The sequence below is a fragment of the Anomaloglossus baeobatrachus genome, chromosome 2 (assembly GCF_048569485.1).
Source record: "Anomaloglossus baeobatrachus isolate aAnoBae1 chromosome 2, aAnoBae1.hap1, whole genome shotgun sequence".
Classification (NCBI taxonomy): domain Eukaryota; kingdom Metazoa; phylum Chordata; class Amphibia; order Anura; family Aromobatidae; genus Anomaloglossus; species Anomaloglossus baeobatrachus.
Window position 1 is genome coordinate 660679123 of NC_134354.1, and position 19879 is coordinate 660699001.

At 51.5% G+C, this 19879-nt stretch overlaps 1 protein-coding gene across 2 annotated transcripts in view; it reads right to left on the reverse strand.

Annotated features, from left to right (window-relative positions):
* R3HDM2 (R3H domain containing 2) overlaps positions 1 to 19879 on the reverse strand; it is a 282716-nt gene that overhangs the window by 38879 nt on the left and 223958 nt on the right. For both annotated transcript variants that reach the window (XM_075337072.1, XM_075337071.1), the window contains 2 exons: positions 8627 to 8781; positions 5438 to 5535 (listed from right to left, as the gene is read on the reverse strand). In XM_075337072.1, the coding sequence (XP_075193187.1) occupies positions 5438 to 5535; positions 8627 to 8781 (253 nt within the window). The remainder of the gene's footprint in view (positions 1 to 5437; positions 5536 to 8626; positions 8782 to 19879) is intronic.

Below are 19879 nucleotides of genomic sequence, written 5' to 3' on the forward strand. Positions count from 1 at the left end.
GACTCCTCCACCGAAGGAGCTGAGGGAGAAATATCCAACATACGATTGATGGACGCAATAAGGTCGTTCACTATGGCGTCCCCGTCCGGAGTATCAAGATTGAGAGCGGCCTCAGGATCAGAATCCTGATCAGCTACTTCCGCGTCATCAACCAGCGATTCCCCTCGCTGAGACCCTGAACAATATGATGATGTCGAGGGAAAATCTAAGCGAGCTCGCTTAGTCGGTCTGGGGCTGGGGTCTGTGTCAGAACCCTCAGCTTGGGATCCATGAGATACCCCGGGAGGACATTGTTGGTCCAGCTGAGGTGGGCCAGGGAACAAAGAATCAACAGAGTCCCTGTGCTGAGATACCGGTCTGGACTGCAAGGCTTCCAGTATCTTAGCCATAGTCTCAGAGAGTTTTGCAAACTCCGTCCCTGTCACCTGAACAGTGTTAGCAGGTGGCTCCCCCTGGGCCCCCCCTAGCAGAGGCTCTGGCTGAGTAAGTGCCACAGGGGCCGAACAGTGCACACAATGAGGGTCAGTGGAACCTGCCGGTAGCGGGGTCGTACATGCGGCGCAGGCAACATAATAAGCCTGTGTTTTGGCACCCCTGCCTTTTGTGGGCGCCATGCTATTATCTTCCCTGAGCAACACAATAGGGTATATAGCCAGAAATCAACTGTGCACCATACAGTGTAAAACATATATACCATAAACATATAATGTTACACTACTGCACAATGGGGCTAGCACCACAGGTGCTGCTTACCACCCGCTTAAAGCGGTTGTGAGGCCACCAGAGTCCCTGCCTGGGTCTCCCAGATTTTGTCCCCCTCTGCAGCGTCCGAGGAGCTGACAGGAATGCGTCCTGAGGAGAGGAGGGAGCCGTGGGCATGACCCAGAAAGAGCGGGAACTGGTGCCTGCACTGTGCACAGTGAGGGGAGTGGAGTATGCAAAGCATGCTCCAGCCCTCAGTGCTGCTCGTTCTGTGCAGCGTCCCGCCCTTCCCCTGCCTGTCAGGGCTATGGGCGGGAGGAAAGGAAACTAGGCCGCAAAAAGCCGGGGACTCTAGTAATAAACGCGGCCGCCGTATAAGCGCGGCCGGCGTGGAAGTCCCCGGCGCACTACAAGTCTCAGCCGCGCCGCAGTGTTTCCATGGCAGCGGCGGTCAGTGCGGCAGTCCCTATACATAAACACACTCAGCAACGCTGAGTGTGTAATGGCACATATTAACCCGGTCAGCGCCGCGGTCCCCGGTGCACTAGCACACCCAGCCCACGGGGACACAGAGTACCTCCAAGTAGCAGGGCCATGTCCCTGAACGATACCCGGCTCCTATCCAGCAGGCTCCACAGGAGTTGTGGATGAAGCACGGTCTCAGTGCCTGGAGACCGATAGGATCCCACTTCCACCAGAGCCCTGAGGGGGATGGGGAAGGAAAACAGCATGTGGGCTCCAGCCTCCGTACCCGCAATGGATACCTCAACCTTACAACACCGCCGACAAGAGTGGGGTGAGAAGGGAGCATGCTGGGGGCCCTATATGGGCCCACTTTTCTTCCATCCGACATGGTCAGCAGCTGCTGCTGACCAATCTGTGGAGCTGTGCGTGCGTGTCTGACCTCCTTCGCACAAAGTAAAAAACTGAGGAGCCCGTGGGAGCACGGGGGTGTATAGGCAGAAGGGGAGGGGCTTAACACTTTTGAGTGTAATACTTTGTGCGGCCTCCGGAGGCATAGCCTATACACCCAATTGTCTGGGTCTCCCAATAGAGCGACAAAGAAAGCGGGAGAGCCTGCCACCGACCGAGGATGCGGTGTGAGGAGGCCGTAAGTCATGAGGAAGCCGCCTTGGTAGCGGCACCTCCGGCGGTCTTTTTAGGGCGTGACTTAGACGGCCATGGATCGGAGTTCCTCTGATCCTTCTGAGGCCTTTTGTACGAGGAGAATTGGGACCTGCCCGCACCCCGAAAGGACCGAAACCTCGACTGTCCCCTCCTCTGTTGGGGTAATTTTGGTTTGGCCTGGGGTAAGGATGTTTCCTTTCCCTTGGATTGTTTGATTATTTCATCCAGCCTCTCACCAAACAAACGGTCGCCAGAAAATGGCAAACCGGTTAAGCACTTTTTGGAAGCCGAATCTGCCTTCCATTCCCGTAGCCACAAGGCCCTGCGTATTGCCACCGAATTGTCGGCTGCAACCGCCGTACGGCTCGCAGAGTCCAGGACAGCATTAATAGCGTAGGACGCAAATGCCGACGTTTGAGAAGTTATGGACGCCACTTGCGGCGCAGACGTACGTGTGAGTGCGTCAATTTGCGCTTGACCCGCTGCAATAGCTTGGAGTGCCCATACGGCTGCGAATGCTGGAGCAAAAGACGCGCCGATAGCTTCATAGATGGATTTCAACCAGAGCTCCATCTGTCTGTCAGTGGCATCCTTGAGCGAAGCCCCATCTTCAACTGCAACTATGGATCTAGCCGCCAGTCTGGAGATTGGAGGATCCACCTTGGGACACTGAGTCCAGCCCTTGACCACGTCAGGGGGGAAGGGATAACGTGTATCCTTAAGGCGCTTGGAAAAACGCTTATCTGGACAAACTCGGTGTTTCTGGACTGCCTCTCTGAAGTCGGAGTGATCCAGAAACATACTCGTTGTACGCTTGGGGAACCTGAAACGGAATTTCTCCTGCTGAGAGGCTGACTCCTCCACTGGAGGAGCCGAGGGAGAAATATCCAACATTTGATGTATGGACGCGATAAGATCATTCACTATGGCGTCACCATCAGGAGTATCAAGGTTGAGAGCGGCCTCAGGATCAGAATCCTGATCAGCTACCTCCGCTTCATCATACAGAGAGTCCTCCCTCTGAGACCCTGAACAATGTGATGAGGTCGAGGGGATTTCCCAGCGAGCTCGCTTAGGCGGTCTGGGGCTGCGGTCCGTGTCAGAGACCTCACCCTGGGATCTATGAGACACCCCGGGGGAACATTGTTGTTCCAACTGAGGGGAACCAGGGGGCAATGATTCCACAGTGCCCATGGTCTGAGATACCGGTCTGGACTGCAAAGCTTCTAGAATCTTAGCCATAGTCTCAGAAAGTCTGTCAGTAAAAACTGCAAACTCCGTCCCTGTCACCTGGACAGTGTTAGCTGGTGGTTCCCCCTGGGCCCCCCTTAGCAGAGGCTCCGGCTGAGCAAGTGCCACAGGGGCCGAGCAGTGCACACAATGAGGGTCAGTGGAACCTGCCGGTAGCGAGGTCGTACATGCGGCGCAGGCAGCATAGTAAGCCTGTGTTTTGGCACCCCTGCCTCTTGTGGGCGCCATGCTGTTGTCTCCCCTGAGCAACACAATAGGGTATATAGCCAGAAATCAACCGTGCACCATACAGTGTAAAGTATAGCCTATAAACATATAATCTATAATTACACTTCTGCACAAGTGGGGCCAGCACCTCAGGTGCTGCTTACCGCCCGCTTAAAGCGGTTGTGTGGCCACCAGAATCCCTGCCTGGGTCCCCCAGAGCTTGTCTCCCCTCTGCAGCGTCAGAGGAGCTGACAGGAATGGCTGCCGGCGTCCTGAGGAGAGGAGGGAGCCGTGGGCGTGACCCAGAAAGTGCGGGAACTGGTGCACCACTGTGCACAGTGAGGGGGGTGGAGTATGCAAAGCATGCTCCAGCCCTCAGTGCTGCCGTCCTGTACAGCGTCCCGCCCTTCCCCTGACTGGCAGGGCTGGGGGCGGGAAGAAAAAGAGACTAGGCCGCAAAAGCCGGGGACTCGAGTTATAAGCGCGGCCGCCGTATAAGCGCGGTCGGCGCGGAAGTCCCCGGCGCACTAACAGTCCCAGCCGCGCCGCAGTGATAACAATGGCAGCGGCGGTCAGCGCGGCAGTCCCCATACACTAACACACTCAGTGACGCTGCAGTGTGTAATGGCACAAACGCGGTCAGCGCCGCGGTCCCCGGTGCACTAGCACACCCAGCAATGCTGGAGTATTGCTGTGCGCGGTCCCCACGGGGACACAGAGTACCTCAAAGTAGCAGGGCCATGTCCCTGAACGATACTCGGCTCCTATCCAGCAGAGTCCTCAGGAGCTGTGGATGGAGCACGGTCTCAGTGCCTGGAGACCGATTAGGATCCCACTTCACCCAGAGCCCTAAGGGGGATGGGGAAGGAAAACAGCATGTGGGCTCCAGCCTCCATACCCGCAATGGATACCTCAACCTTAACAACACCGCCGACAAGAGTGGGGTGAGAAGGGAGCATGCTGGGGGCCCTGTTAAGGGCCCCCTTTTCTTTCATCCGACATAGTCAGCAGCTGCTGCTGACTAAGCTGTGGAGCTTGCGTGCATGTCTGCCTCCTTCGCACAAAGCAAAAAACTGAGGAGCCCGTGGGAGCACGGGGGGTGTATAGGCAGAAGGGGAGGGGCTTTACACTTTTAGTGTAATACTTTGTGCGGCCTCCGGAGGCATAGCCTATACACCCAATTGTCTGGGTCTCCCAATGGAGCGACAAAGAAATAAACGTTCATACTCACCTTACCTCACCTCACTCCCTGCAGCACTGCTCCCCTTACCGTCTGTCAGCGGCAGCACCGCTGAGTGGAGCCATCCCCGTTCCCCTGCAGCATCATGATCTCCTCCTGTCTGTCCCGTGTGGACACGTGAGCACAGCGATGACGTCATCGCTGTGTGCGGCGCTAGTCTCCACGCAAGTCAGCTGACCGGCACAGACCGGAGGAGATCGCGGTGCTGCAGGGGAACGGTGAGTAATCTGTACTGATTCACTGCCCCCCGCACTGATGATGATGCGCGGGGAGCAGTGAATACAGCCGCACATGATCACTCCAGGCTGAAGTTGCCAGGGGTGATCATGCGGGCCGGCTGTTTATCCCTCGCCCATCACCCCGCCCACCTGTCAGTGCCGGCTTCACCGCTGAGAGATGGGCGGGAGGATGGGCGTGCATATTAAATGAGCGGGACAACGTGGTCACGGCAGGCTGCTACAGCCTGCTCGTGCCCCCGATGACCCGCTCCACCGCAGCACCCTCATTCCCCGCAGCCCTATATTCAGACCATAAGACGCACCCCCCACTTTCCCCCAACATTTGGGGGGAAAAAAGTGCGTCTTATGGTCCGAAAAATACGGTAAGTGAAACAATTAACAGTCATTTCTTGACATGCTTTTTCAGTGGAATAAGTGGCCATAAATATGCATGCTCGACCCATTCGAGCAAACATGCCTACTGCTAGTCACTGAGTTTTTTCACAGGGAGGCAAACCCATTTAAGTTTTGAAACAAAAACTATTGATAATGTGAAAATTAAGAATATAGACACAACAATGTCATGTGTTGCTGAGTAATGGGAAGCAATAAAGACCCAGAATAGATCTGAGTGTTAATCATAGTAATTACAATAGTGCCCTACATATGATGTACAGTAAGGAGTCCTTACCTGAATACTGTTGCTGCATTTGTGGTGGACTGCAGGGAGAAGGAGACTGAGGCATCTGGTACTGCTCAGAACCGGGAGGGAGAAATCCAACAGACGGGCTACAAGACATGGACAATTATAGTATGTCGTAAAAACTTGGAGCGAATGGGAATTACACACACATGTATCCTGGCTGGTACACAAGACCGGACGGCTGATGGCATGCTGCACAAGCTGGTATCGGAGGAAGTCCTGATCTCAAACATTGACCAGTCACTAAAAACTGCGGAATCCACACAGAGGTTCTAGAAATTGTGGCGATGCCGATAATCAGCTTTGCACTGCCAGGCTCAGAATGAACTGCACAGCAGAGTTATTGCAGGGTATTTTATCAACAACAAAGCCATCACATGATGAAGGCAGGACAAAAAATAGGATATTAAAAAGTTCAATCAAAAGTAAAAAAATATATGTTTTGCATTACAAGGTTTGAATGAATATTATATTAGATATATACAGTTAGGTCCAGAAATATTTGGACAGTGACACAAGTTTTGTTATTTTAGCTGTTTACAAAAACATGTTCAGAAATACAATTATATATATAATATGGGCTGAAAGTACACACTCCCAGCTGCAATATGAGAGTTTTCACATCCAAATCGGAGAAAGGGTTTAGGAATCATAGCTCTGTAATGCATAGCCTCCTCTTTTTCAAGGGACCAAAAGTAATTGGACAAGGGACTCTAAGGGCTGCAATTAACTCTGAAGGCGTCACCCTCATTAACCTGTAATCAAATGAAGTAGTTAAAAGGTCTGGGGTTGATTACAGGTGTGTGGTTTTGCATTTGGAAGCTGTTGCTGTGACCAGACAACATGCGGTCTAAGGAACTCTCAATTGAGGTGAAGCAGAACATCCTGAGGCTGAAAAAATCCATCAGAGAGATAGCAGACATGCTTGGAGTAGCAAAATCAACCGTCGGGTACATTCTGAGAAAAAAGGAATTGACTGGTGAGCTTGGGAACTCAAAAAGGCCTGGGCGTCCACGGATGACAACAGTGGTGGATGATCGCCGCATACTTTCTTTGGTGAAGAAGAACCCGTTCACAACATCAACTGAAGTCCAGAACACTCTCAGTGAAGTAGGTGTATCTGTCTCTAAGTCAACTGTAAAGAGAAGACTCCATGAAAGTAAATACAAAAGGGTTCACATCTAGATGCAAACCATTCATCAATTCCAAAAATAGACAGGCCAGAGTTAAATTTGCTGAAAAACACCTCATGAAGCCAGCTCACTTCTGGAAAAATATTCTATGGACAGATGAGACAAAGATCAACCTGTACCAGAATGATGGGAAGAAAAAAGTTTGGAGAAGAAAGAGAACGGCACATGATCCAAGGCACACCACATCCTCTGTAAAACATGGTGGAGGCAACGTGATGGCATGGGCATGCATGGCTTTCAATGGCACTGGGTCACTTGTGTTTATTGATGACATAACAGCAGACAAGAGTAGCCGGATGAATTCTGAAGTGTACCAGGATATACTTTCAGCCCAGATTCAGCCAAATGCCGCAAAGTTGATCGGACGGTGCTTCATAGTACAGATGGACAATGACCCCAAGCATACAGCCAAAGCTACCCAGGAGTTCATGAGTGCAAAAAAGTGGAACATTCTGCAATGGCCAAGTCAATCACCAGATCTTAACCCAATTGAGCATGCATTTCACTTGCTCAAATCCAGACTTAAGACGGAAAGACCCACAAACAAGCAAGACCTGAAGGCTGCGGCTGTAAAGGCCTGGCAAAGCATTAAGGAGGAGGAAACCCAGCGTTTGGTGATGTCCATGGGTTCCAGACTTAAGGCAGTGATTGCCTCCAAAGGATTCGCAACAAAATATTGAAAATAAAAATATTTTGTTTGGGTTTGGTTTATTTGTCCAATTACTTTTGACCTCCTAAAATGTGGAGTGTTTGTAAAGAAGTGTGTACAATTCCTACAATTTCTATCAGATATTTTTGTTCAAACCTTCAAATTAAACGTTACAATCTGCACTTGAATTCTGTTGTAGAGGTTTCATTTCAAATCCAATGTGGTGGCATGCAGAGCCCAACTCGCGAAAATTGTGTCACTGTCCAAATATTTCTGGACCTAACTGTATTTAAAGAGAACCTGTCAGGTCAAAAAAGCGTTCTGACCAACAAGCAGGAGCCTGTGTGAGCTGCTAACCCTTTCCTACCCATCCCTGTGTTATATTGTGTAATATGAAAGTAATAAAATACGTTTTATTACTTTCATATGTCCTATGTAAATGACAGGGTCTCTAGCCCCATGGACGTCTCATCGCCCTGTGTGCGTCTACATGCTTTCCATGGTATCACGCCCCTGTGATACCATGGATTGACGTCATCGTCGCTACTTTAGAATCTCGCGTGCGTTTACCATTCTCACCTTCTCACCCTGGTGTTTGCTTCTCGGCTTCTGACGCGCACTGCGCATGACTGGGACCGCAGGAGTCTTCTGAACATGTGCAGTGCGCGTCAGAAGCCGACACACAAACACCAGGATGAGGTGGCGAGAATGGAGATTCTAAAGTAGCAACGGTCAAATATGGGGTACTATTATGCAAAACAAAAAATACAACTATACAGAATACTGTGAAAAATTTTTAGGCAGGTGTGGAAAATTAGCTACAAGGCACGAACGCTTTTAAAAATAGAAAGGTCTTTGTTTATTTTTATCAATTGACTAAATGCAAAGTGAATAAATTAAAGAGAAACCTAAATCAAATATCTGGTGGATCACTCTTTGCCTTCAAAATGGCATCTGGACACTGGGGGAAAATTAGGGACTGGGTTTGCTTTTCTTTTTACAATTCCCCTGCTGTCACCCTCCCACTCGACCGGCCAAAAGGAAAAAAAAAAAAAGTTTTCAATATATTGGAGATAGTGTTAAACATAACGCTTTTCACCAAATGGTTCAATGAACAGAACAATTAGAACACTTCGGCTCTTAGAACGAAGTGATTAAATGTAAAAAAATAAAATAGTTGATCCATCAAGGCCAGAAATAGAGGAGTGCATAAGTTCCTGCTCAAAAAACAGCCCGTACTAAAAAAAACAAAAAACATTTCCTATCCATACTGGGCCACATATATATTGTAATACCAGAACCGGAAATGCAATGCAGCCATGAGAGTCGGCTTACCTGGAGCCATTCTGCTGTGCTGGTGGTATAACACTGTAGTATACTGGCATCCCTCCGCCGGGCATGGTGCCCTGCACTGACTGGTTAGCTGGTACCAGTACCGATTGCTGATAGGATTGTGGCACAACACCCTGTGATTCATTTCCCACAGGAACCTAAATGAAAGTGCAAAGTTAAACTTAAAGGGGTTGTCCACTTTACAATTTTTATAGCAAATGTGTTGGGGATCCATTTTGGTGGCACTAACTACCATATTCCCAAGTATTATAAGCTCCCCTTCTGCTCTTGTTAGTGCAGCCTTCCTCTGACCGCACTAACTAGAGCGGTATAAAGACTGTCTCCACCAATCAAAAAATCAGATTTGCTATGTATGGAGTTATTTTATTGGAAGGGAATGATGGACAGGTCTGGTAACACACGGCTCCATCAAATACCATTTAGAGAACAGGAGCGCTGTGTAGTCTGAGGACAGCTGAAACCCCCCCCCCAAAAAACAAGCAGTGCTTCACAAAGGAGATTGATGTTACCACCTTTAAGAAGCAAAGCATGTTACAATAAAAATAGAGGCTAAAACCATTAACCCCTTCACAACATTCGCCATACATGTATGACGCAAATCAGAAGAGGGTGCATCTCGCTGTGTGTGACACTAAGCAGCGACCTGGCCCCTGCTGTGAAATCGCTGATCGTTACACACTGTTCTGGTTCATTTTTTGGTCGTCGGGCTCCCGCAGCGCAGCATGCATCGGTGTGTTTGACACCTTACCCAACAACCTCGTTCGCAACTCACGTAGGCGTGCATCTTCGTTGTTACCACGCCATCTCTGTTCCGATTGGTGATCGCTACTGCGTTCAGATTGGCCGCTTTCATCCTCTGTTCTGGCTTGTAGATCGCAGTATATTTCAGAGGGTTGAATTCACTTGTCCCGGACCGCTTGTAGCAGCAGATCGTAATACAGTCCATTCTGCATCGGGACTGTAGGATGGACATGGATGGAGAAGGATGGAAGCGCTATTATGTTGCCTTCTCTAAAGGCAAGGCAAGGCCGCCCAGTCACAACGCAGTTACGACCACCAATCGAAGCAGAGGGGGGCGCGGAAAAGGCAATGTAGATGCACGCCTATGTTACTAACCAAGATCTGAATCGTGGTATGTGACAGGGTCCCAGTGACCGCTGTATCGTTGTTGCGTCGTTGGTAAGATCTGACCGTTTGACAGGTCACTAGTGACCCTGTAGCAACGTACCAGTGATCCTGACAAAGTTGTATCATGGTTGGAATCGCTGGTGCGGCCCTGTAGCGACGTACCAGTGATCCTGACCACGTCGTATCGTGGTTGGAATCGCTAGTACGTCGTTTAGTGAGACTGTACCCTAACTGAAAAATAAAAAAAACGTTACGACTCTCAGAAGAGGGGGAGCAAAATAAAAAAAAAGGAAAAAAAAAGAAAGAAGAAACAAAACATAAAACTGAAAATCGGTCAGTGGTGAAGGGGGTTAATACTTTTTTTTTTTTTATTACAAACTCTTCTTCAAGTTAAAAATACATTGTTATTTTTAAAGATTTTATAGAGAAAATGTGGGAATGGCAAAAAAAAAAAAGAAGGGAATTTTGTTTACTTACCGTAAATTCCTTTTCTTCTAGCTCCAATTGGGAGACCCAGACAATTGGGTGTATAGCTATTGCCTCTGGAGGCCACACAAAGTATTACACTTAAAAGTGTAAGGCCCCTCCCCTTCTGGCTATACACCCCCAGTGGGATCACTGGCTCACCAGTTTTAGTGCCAAAGCAAGAAGGAGGAAAGCCAATAACTGGTTTAAAGACCAATTCAATCCGAGGAAACATCGGAGAACTGAACCATACCACATGAACAACATGTGTACCCGAAAAAACAGAAAAACCCCGAGAAAACAGGGCGGGTGCTGGGTCTCCCAATTGGAGCTAGAAGAAAAGGAATTTACGGTAAGTAAACAAAATTCCCTTCTTCTTTGTCGCTCCATTGGGAGACCCAGACAATTGGGATGTCCAAAAGCAATCCCTGGGTGGGTAAAAGAATACCTCATGATAGGGCCGTCAAACGGCCCTCTCCTACAGGTGGCCAACCGCCGCCTGAATGACTTATCTACCTAGGCTGGCGTCTGCCGAAGCGTAGGTATGCATCTGATAATGCTTGGTAAAAGTAAGTAGACTCGACCAGGTGGGTGCCTGACACACCTGCTGAGCCGTAGCCTGGTGCCGTAATGCCCAGGATGCACCCACGGCTCTGGTAGAATGGGCCTTCGGCCTTGAGAGAACCAGAAGCCCAGTAGAACTGTAGGTTTCAAGAATTGGTTCCTCGATCCCCCGAGCAAGGGTGGATCTGGAAGCTTGCGACTGTTTACGCCGACCAGCGACAAGGACAAAGAGTGCATCCGGGTGGCGCAGGAGCGCCATGCGGGAAGTAGAACCTGAGTGCTCTCACCAGAACCAACAGATGCAAATCTTTCTGAAATTGATGGACTGGACGAGGACACAAAGAAGGTGAGGTGATATCCTGATTGATATGAAAATGGGATACCACCTTAGGGAGAAATTCCGGAACCGGACGCAGAACTACCCTGTCCTGGTGAAGGACCAGGAAGGGAGTTTGTATGAGAGCGTTGCTAGCTCGGAAACTCTCCTAAGAGACGAGATCGTTACTAGAAGGCCACTTCCCGTGAAAAACGGGAAGGGAGACATCCTTCAAAGGCTCGAAAGGCGGCATCTGGAGAGCAATTAGAACCTTGTTCAGATCTCAGGGCTCTAACGGCCGCTTGTACGGAGTGCTGAGAAGACAAACTCCCCGTAGGAACGTGCGTACCTGAGGAAGTCGTCGTTTCTGAAAAAATACAGATAGCGCTGAGACTTGTCCCTAAAGGGAACTGAGCGACAACCCATTCTCCTACCTAGATTGCAGGAAGGAAGGAAACATAGACGATGCAACCGGCCAGGGAGAAACACCCTGCGCCGAGCACCGAGATAAGAACATCTTCCACGTCCTGTGGTCAATCTTGGCGGACGTTGGTATGCTAGCCTGTCTCATGGTGGCCACCACGTCCTGAGGTAATCCTGACGACACTAGGTTCCAGGACTCAATGCCACACCATCCGGTTGAGGGCCGTAGAATTCAAATGGAAGAATGGCCCTTGAGACAGCCAGTCTGATTGGTCTGGTAGTGCCCCCGGTTAGCCTACCGTGAGGCACCACAGAACCGAGCACCACAACATCCTCGGCCAATTTGTAGCGACGAGGATGGCGCGGCCGCAGTCGGTCTTGATCTAGCGCAGTACTCTGGGCAACAATGCCAGAGGTGGCACCTAAGGTAGCTGGAACTGCGACCAATGCTGAACTAAGGCGTTTGCCGCCAGAGCTCGATGATTGTGAAACCGTGCCATGAAGCTGGCACATTGTTGTTGTGCCGTGACGCCATTAGATCGACGTCCGGCCTCTGTCAGCGGCGCCAGATCTCCTGAAACCCGTCCGGGTGAGGAGACCATACTCTTTCGGCCACACCTCAGCGACTTAGGAAGTCAGCTTCCTAGTTTCCACACTTGGGATGTGAATTGTGGATATGGTGGATGCCGTGTCTTCCACCCACATCAGAACCTGCCGGACTTCCTGGAAGGCTTGCCGGTTGCGCGTTCTTCCTTGGTGGTTGATGTATGCCACCGCTGTGGAGCTGTCCGACTGAAGTCGGATATGCTTGCTTTCCAGCCGCTGTTGGAAGGTTTGTAGGGCAAGATACACTGCTCTGTGTTCAAGAACATTGATCTGAAGAGTGGACTCTTGCTGAGTCCACGTACCCTGAGCGCTGTAGTGGAGAAAAACTGCTCCCCACCCTGATAGACTCGCGTCTGTCGTAACTATCGCCCAGGACGGGGATAGGAAGGACCTTCTTTTTGACCAAGAGGTGAGAAGAAGCCACCACCGTAGAGATTCCTTGGCCGCCTGAGAAAGAACGACGACTCTGTTGAGGGACGTCGACTCCTCGTCCCATTGGCGGAGAATGTCCCATTGTAGTGGACGCAGTAAAACTGCGCGAAAGGAACTGCCTCCATTGCTACCATCTTACGTATGAAGTGCATGAGGCGTCTCAATGTGTGCGACTGGTTCTTAAAGAAGAGCTTGCAGCCCGTAGTGAATGCTGTTTGTCTAGCGGCAGCTTCACTATCGCTGAGAGAGTAAGAAACTCTATGCCTAGATATGTTATCGATAGGGTCGGGGTCGGATCTGACTTTAAAAAGTTGATGATCCACCCAAAACTCTAGAGAGTCTCCAGCGCAACGTTCGGGCAGTGTTGGCATGTTTCCTAAGAGAGTGCCTTGACAAGTAGATCGTCTAAATACGGGACCACAGAGTGACCCTGAGAGTGCAGGACTGTGACTACTGCTGCCCTGACCTTGGCGAAGACCAATTGGACTGTCGCTAGCCGGAAGGTAGAGCTACGAACAGAAGGTGTTCGTCTCCTATAACGAAGCGTAGAAACGCTAGTGCTCTGGATCAATCGGCACGTGTGGATAAGCATCCTTGATGCCTAATGATGCTAGGAAATATCCTTGGGACCTTGAGGCGATGACATGGCGGAGGGATTCCATCCGGAACCGCCTGGTGTCCACGAGCTTGCTGAGCATTTTTAGATCCAGAACGGGACGGAACGGCCCGTTGTTATAGGTACCGCAAAGAATTTGGGGTAAAAACCGTGACCTTGTTCCTGAAGAGGAACGGGGGTCATCACTCTTTCTGCCTATAGAGTGCACCCTGTTTGCAGAAGAGCAGCGGCCCGGCCGGGAGGTGGAGAAATTCTGAAGAATCGAGTTGGAGGACGAGAAGTGAGCTCTATCCTGTACCCGTGAGACAGAATGTCTCACACTCAATGGTCATTGACCTATGGCAGCTAAATATCGCCAAGGCGGGAGAGCCTGCTACCGACCGAGGCCGCAAGTCATGAGGAAGCCGCCTTGGAAGCGGGTTTTCAGACTGTCGCTTTTTTGGGCGAGACTGAGCCCGCTAAGAATCTTAGCTCCTCTGATCCTTTTGAGTCCACATTGGACGAGGAAAAATGGGACCTGCCCGAGCCTCGAAAAGGCCGAAAACCCCGACTGCCTCTTGCTCTGTTGGGGTTTGTTGTGTCCGGGCTGAGGAAAGGATGAATCCTTACCCCTGGACTGTTTAATGGTTACATCCAACGCTCACCAAACAGTCGGTCAGCAGAAAAAGGCAACTGGTTAGGCAACCTTTTTTGGAAGCAGAATCTGCCTTCCATTCACTTAACGAGCAGACCAGGCTCTGCTTAAAAACACGGAGTAGCGGAGGCTACCGCCGCACGGTTCGCAGAGTCCAGGACAACCTGAATCGCGTAAGAAACAAATGCAGACATTTGAGAGGTTAAGGATGCCACCTGCGGCACAGATGTACGTGTAACCGTGTCAATCTGTGTAAGACAAGCTGAAATAGCTTGGAGTGCCCCAAGGGAGAGAATGCCGGAGCCAACGGTGCGCCGACAGCCTCATAGATGGCTTTCGACCAGAGATCCATCTGTCTGTCAGTGGCATCTTTGAGTTTGCAGTTCCATCTCCCACTGCAACTATGGATCTAGCTACAAGCCTGGAGATTGGAGGATGCCGCTCGGGACATTGGGTCCAGTCCTTGACCAAGTCAGGGGACAGGGATAACGTGTATCCTAAGCCGTTTGGAGAAGCGCATATCTGGATAAGCGTGGTGTTCCTGGACTGCCTCTCTGAAGGCAGAGTGGTCCAGAAAAATACGTGAAGCTGACTCCTCCACTGGAGGAGCTGTGAGAAATAACCCACATTCTATAGATGGACGCTATAAGATTATTTACTATGGCGTCACAATCGGGTGTATCCAGATTGAGAGCGGTCTCAGGATCAGAATCCTGAGCCGCTACTTCCGCCTCATTACACAGCGAGTCCTTCCGTTAGGACCCTGATGAAACCGAGGCTGCTCATAGCGAGCCCACTTAGGCTGTCTGGGACTGACGTCCGTGCAGAGCCGTGACTCAGGGATGCGTGTGACATTCCCGGAGCTGTTAGTTATTCACACTGAGGGGGGCCATGGATCAATGATTCAACAGTGCCCATATTGTGAGAGACATGTCCGGACTGCTAGGCTTCTAGTATCATAGCCATAGTCTCAGAAAAACTGTCAGTAAATACTGCAGACACCGTCCTCATCCCCTGGCCATTAGTGCATACAATGGGAGTCTATGTAACCTGCCGGCCGTATAGCCGTACATGCTGTACCAGCTGTATAGAAAAACATGTGGTTCTGCACCTTTGTTTTACACAGAGAATATGCTGATAACTCCTCCGCATAATCCAGGAGGGTATATACAACGTGCGACCAAACAGTGCAATGTATATAGTACAAGCATATCTATAAGTGCACTTCTGCACTAGTGGGGTTAGCACCACAGGTGCTGCTTAACGCCTGTTACAGCGATTGTGTGACTATCAGAATGCCAGGGTCTTCCACACTTGTCTCTGTATCGTACAGAAACTGACACTAATGGCTGCCGGCGTCCTTGTAGAGAAGGAAGCCGTGGGCGTGCCTGAGAAAGTGCGGGAATCCGGATTCACAGTGCACACAGTGAGAGGGGTGGAGTATGCAAAACATACTCCAGCTCTCAGCGCTGCTCTATGCAGCGTCACGCCCCTACCCTGACTGTCAGGGCTGTGGGCGGTAACGAAGGGAGACTAGGCCCAGAAGCCGGGGACTCGAGTTAACAGCGCGGCCGCCGTAAAAGCGCGGGCCGCGCTGAAGTCCCCGGCGCACCACAAGTGCCAGCCGCGCCGCAGTTCCAGCGGCCGGCGCGACCGATTCATAGAAGTGGCCAGCGTCCCGCCCCTCTCCTGACTGGCAGGTCTGGGGGCGGGAACGAATGGAAGCAGGCCGCAAAAGCCGGGGACTCTAGTTATCAGCGCGGCCGCCGTAAAAGCGCGGGCCGCGCTGAAGTCCCCGGCGCACCACAAGTGCCAGCCGCGCCGCAGTCCCAGCGGCCGGCGCGACCAATTCCCATAAGTGAGCCTGCTTCAGCGAAGCTGAATGAGGCCATGGCACAGGCGCCGCAGCGCTGATGTCCCCCGGCGCACTACAACACCCAGCATGCTGCGGTGTGAGCGCCAAATGCACGGGGACACAGAGTACCTTAAGGAAGCAGGGCCATGTCCCTGATGTACTCCGCTCCATCCAGCATCTTCTCCAGGGGCTGTAGATGGAGCACGGTCTCAGTGCCTGGAGACCGGTAAATCCCACTTCACCCAGAGCCCTGTAAAAAGGGATGGGGAAGGAATCAGCATGTGGGCTCCTGCCGCCGTACCCGCAATGGGTACCTCAACCTTACAAACACCTCCGACATACAGTGGGGTGAGAAGGGAGCATGCTGGGGACACTATATGTGTCCTCTTTTCTTCCATCCGACATAGTCAGCAGCTGCTGCTGACTAAAAAGTGGAGCTATGCGTGGATGTGTTGCCTCCTTCGCACAAAGCACAAAACTGGTGAGCCAGTGATCCCACTGGGGGTGTATAGCCAGAAGGGGAGGGGCCTTACACTTTTAAGTGTAATACTTTGTGTGGCCTCCAGAGGCAATAGCTATACACCCAATTGTCTGGGTCTCCCAATGGAGCGACAAAGAAGAAGGGAATTTTGTTACTTACCGTAAATTCCTTTTCTTCTAGCTCTTATTGGGAGACCCAGACGATTGGGGTATAGCTACTGCCCTCTGGAGGCCACACAAAGCACTACATTAAAAGTGCAAGGCCCCTCCCCCTCTGGCTATACCCCCCGTGGTATCACGGGTTCTCCAGTTTTAGTGCCAAAGCAAGAAGGAGGAAGCCAATAACTGGTTTAAACAAATTAACTCCGAATAACATCGGAGAACTGAAAAACCGTTCAACATGAACAACATGTGTACCCGCAAACAACAAAAAAACATCCCGAAGGACAACAGGGCGGGTGCTGGGTCTCCCAATAAGAGCTAGAAGAAAAGGAATTTACGGTAAGTAACAAAATTCCCTTCTTCTTCAGCGCTCTATTGGGAGACCCAGACGATTGGGACGTCCAAAAGCTGTCCCTGGGTGGGTAAAGAAATACCTCATGTTAGAGCTGCAAAACAGCCCTCCCCTACGGGGGTGTCACTGCCGCCTGCAGGACTCTTCTACCTAAGCTGGCATCCGCCGAAGCATAGGTATGCACCTGATAATGCTTGGTGAAAGTGTGCAGACTGGACCAGGTAACTGCCTGGCACACCTGTTGAGCCGAAGCCTGGTGACGTAATGCCCAAGACGCACCCACGGCTCTGGTTGAGTGGGCTTTTAGCCCTGAAGAAACCGGAAGCCCCGCAGAACGGTAGGCCTCTAGAATTGGTTCTTTGATCCATCGAGCCAGGGTGGCTTTAGAAGCCTGCAACCCCTTGCGCGGACCAGCGACAAGGACAAAAAGTGCATCGGCACGGCGCATGGGCGCCGTGCGGGAAATGTAGATTCTGAGTGCTCTCACCAGATCTAGCAAACGTAAGTCCTTTTCATACCGGTGAACCGGATGAGGACAAAAAGAAGGCAAGGATATATCCTGATTAAGATGAAAAGAGGATACGACCTTAGGGAGAAACTCCGGAATAGGGCGCAGCACTACCTTGTCCTGGTGGAACACCAGGAAGGGAGCCTTGGATGACAGAGCTGCCAGCTCAGACACTCGCCGAAGCGATGTGATCGCAACAAGAAACGCCACTTTCTGTGACAGCCGAGAAAAGGAAACTTCCTTTAGAGGCTCGAAGGGCGGCTTCTGGAGAGTAACTAGTACCCTGTTCAGATCCCATGGATCTAACGGCCGCTTGTACGGGGGCACAATATGACAGACCCCCTGCAGGAACGTGCGCACCTTAGAAAGACGTGCTAGACGCTTCTGAAAAAAACACGGATAGTGCCGAAACTTGCCCTTTAAGGGAGCTGAGCGACAAGCCCTTTTCTAACCCCGATTGCAGGAAGGAAAGAAACTTGGGCAATGCAAATGGCCAGGGAGACACTCCCTGAGCAGAGCACCAGGATAAGAAAATCTTCCACGTTCTGTGGTAGATCTTAGCCGAATTCGACTTTCTAGCTTGTCTCATTGTGGCAACGACTCCTTGAGACAATCCTGCAGATGCTAGGATCCAGGACTCAATGGCCACACAGTCAGGTTCAGGGCCGCAGAATTCTGATAGAAAAACGGCCCTTGGGACAGTAAGTCTGGTCGGTCTGGCAGAGACCACGGTCGACCGATCGAGAGATGCCACAGATCCGGATACCACGACCTCCTCGGCCAGTCTGGAGCGAAGAGTATGACGCGGCTGCACTCGGATCTGATCTTGCGTAGCACTCTGGGCAAGAGCGCCAGAGGCGGAAACACGTATGGGAGCTGAAACTGCGACCAATCTTGAACCAAGGCGTCTGCCGCCAGAGCTCTTTGATCGCGCGACCTCGCCATGAATGCCGGGACCTTGTTGTTGTGCCGGGATGCCATTAGGTCGACGTCCGGCACTCCCCAGCGGCGACAGATTTCCTGAAACACGTCCGGGTGAAGGGACCATTCCCCTGCGACCATGCCCTGGCGACTGAGGAAGTCTGCTTCCCAGTTTTCTACGCCTGGGATGTGAACCGCGGATATGGTGGATGCTCTGTCCTCCACCCACATTAGAATGCGCCGGACTTCTTGGAAGGCTTGCCGACTGCGCGTCCCTCCTTGGTGGTTGATGTATGCCACCACTGTGGAGTTGTCCGATTGGATTCGGATCTGCTTTCCTTCCAGCCACTGTTGGAAGGCCAGAAGAGCAAGATACACTGCCCTGATCTCCAGAACATTGATCTGAAGGGTGGACTCCTGCGGAGTCCACGTCCCCTGAGCCCTGTGGTGGAGAAAAACTGCTCCCCACCCTGACAGACTCGCATCTGTCGTGACTACTGCCCAGGATGGGGGCAGGAAGGATCTTCCCTGAGACAATGAGGTGGGAAGGAGCCACCATTGCAGAGAGTCCTCGGCCGTCAGGGAAAGGGAGACTTCCCGTCCAGGGAGGTTGACTGCCCATCCCATTGGCGGAGAATGTCCCATTGCCGTTGGCGCAGATGAAACTGCGCAAAGAGAACTGCCTCGATGGCTGCCACCATCTTCCTTAGGAAGTGCATGAGGCGCCTTAAGGGGTGCGACTGGCCTTGAAGGAGAGACTGCACCTCTGTCTGCAGTGAACGCTGCTGGTTCAGCGGAAGCTTAACTATGGCTGATAGAGTATGAAACTCCATGCCGAGATACGTTAGTGATTGAGTCGGAGACAGATTTGACCTTGCCAAATTGATGATCCACCCGAAAGTCTGGAGAGTCTCCAGCGTAACATTCAGGCTGCGTTGGCATGCCTCGAGGGAGGGTGCTTTGACGAGTAGATCGTCCAAGTACGAGATCACCGGGTGTCCCTGAGAGTGCAAGACTGCTACCACTGCTGCCATGACCTTGGTGAACACCCGTGGGGGTGTCGCCAGACTGAATGGCAGAGCTACGAACTGAAGATGTTCGTCTCCTATCACAAAACGTAGAAGACGTTGGTGCTCCGTAGCAATTGGCACGTGGAGATAGGCATCTTTGCTGTCTGTTGAGGCAAGGAAGTTTCCTCAAGACATTGAGGCAATGACGGATCGGAGGGATCCCATCCGGAACAGCCTGGCGTTCGCATGCTCGTTGAGCAGTTTCAGAACCAGAACAGGACGGAGGGAACCGTCCATTTTTGGAGCCACAAAGAGATTGGAGTACAAACCCTCGCCCTCGTTCCTGAGGGGGGACAGGGATCACCACTCCTTCTGCTCTTAGAGCGTCCACCACCTGCAGCAGGGCATCTGCTCGGTGGAGAGGTGGGGCCATTCTGAAGAATGGAGTCGGAGGACGAGAACAGAACACTGTCCTGTGCACGTGAGCACAAAGTCCGTCACCCACCGGTCTGTGACCTGTGGCAGCTAAATGTCGCCAAAGGCGTGGGAGTCTGCCATCAACCGCGGATGCGGAGAGAGAGAGAGAGAGAGCTGAGAGTCCTGAGGAGACCGCCTTGGTAGCGGTTCCTCCGACTGCCTTCCTTGGGCGAGATTGAGCCCGGCCGGAATCTGCGCCCGTCTGAGGTTTTGTAGCCCTTTTGCACGAGGACAATTGGGACCTGCCGGAGCTTGGGAAGGACCGAAACCTCGACTGTACTTTTAG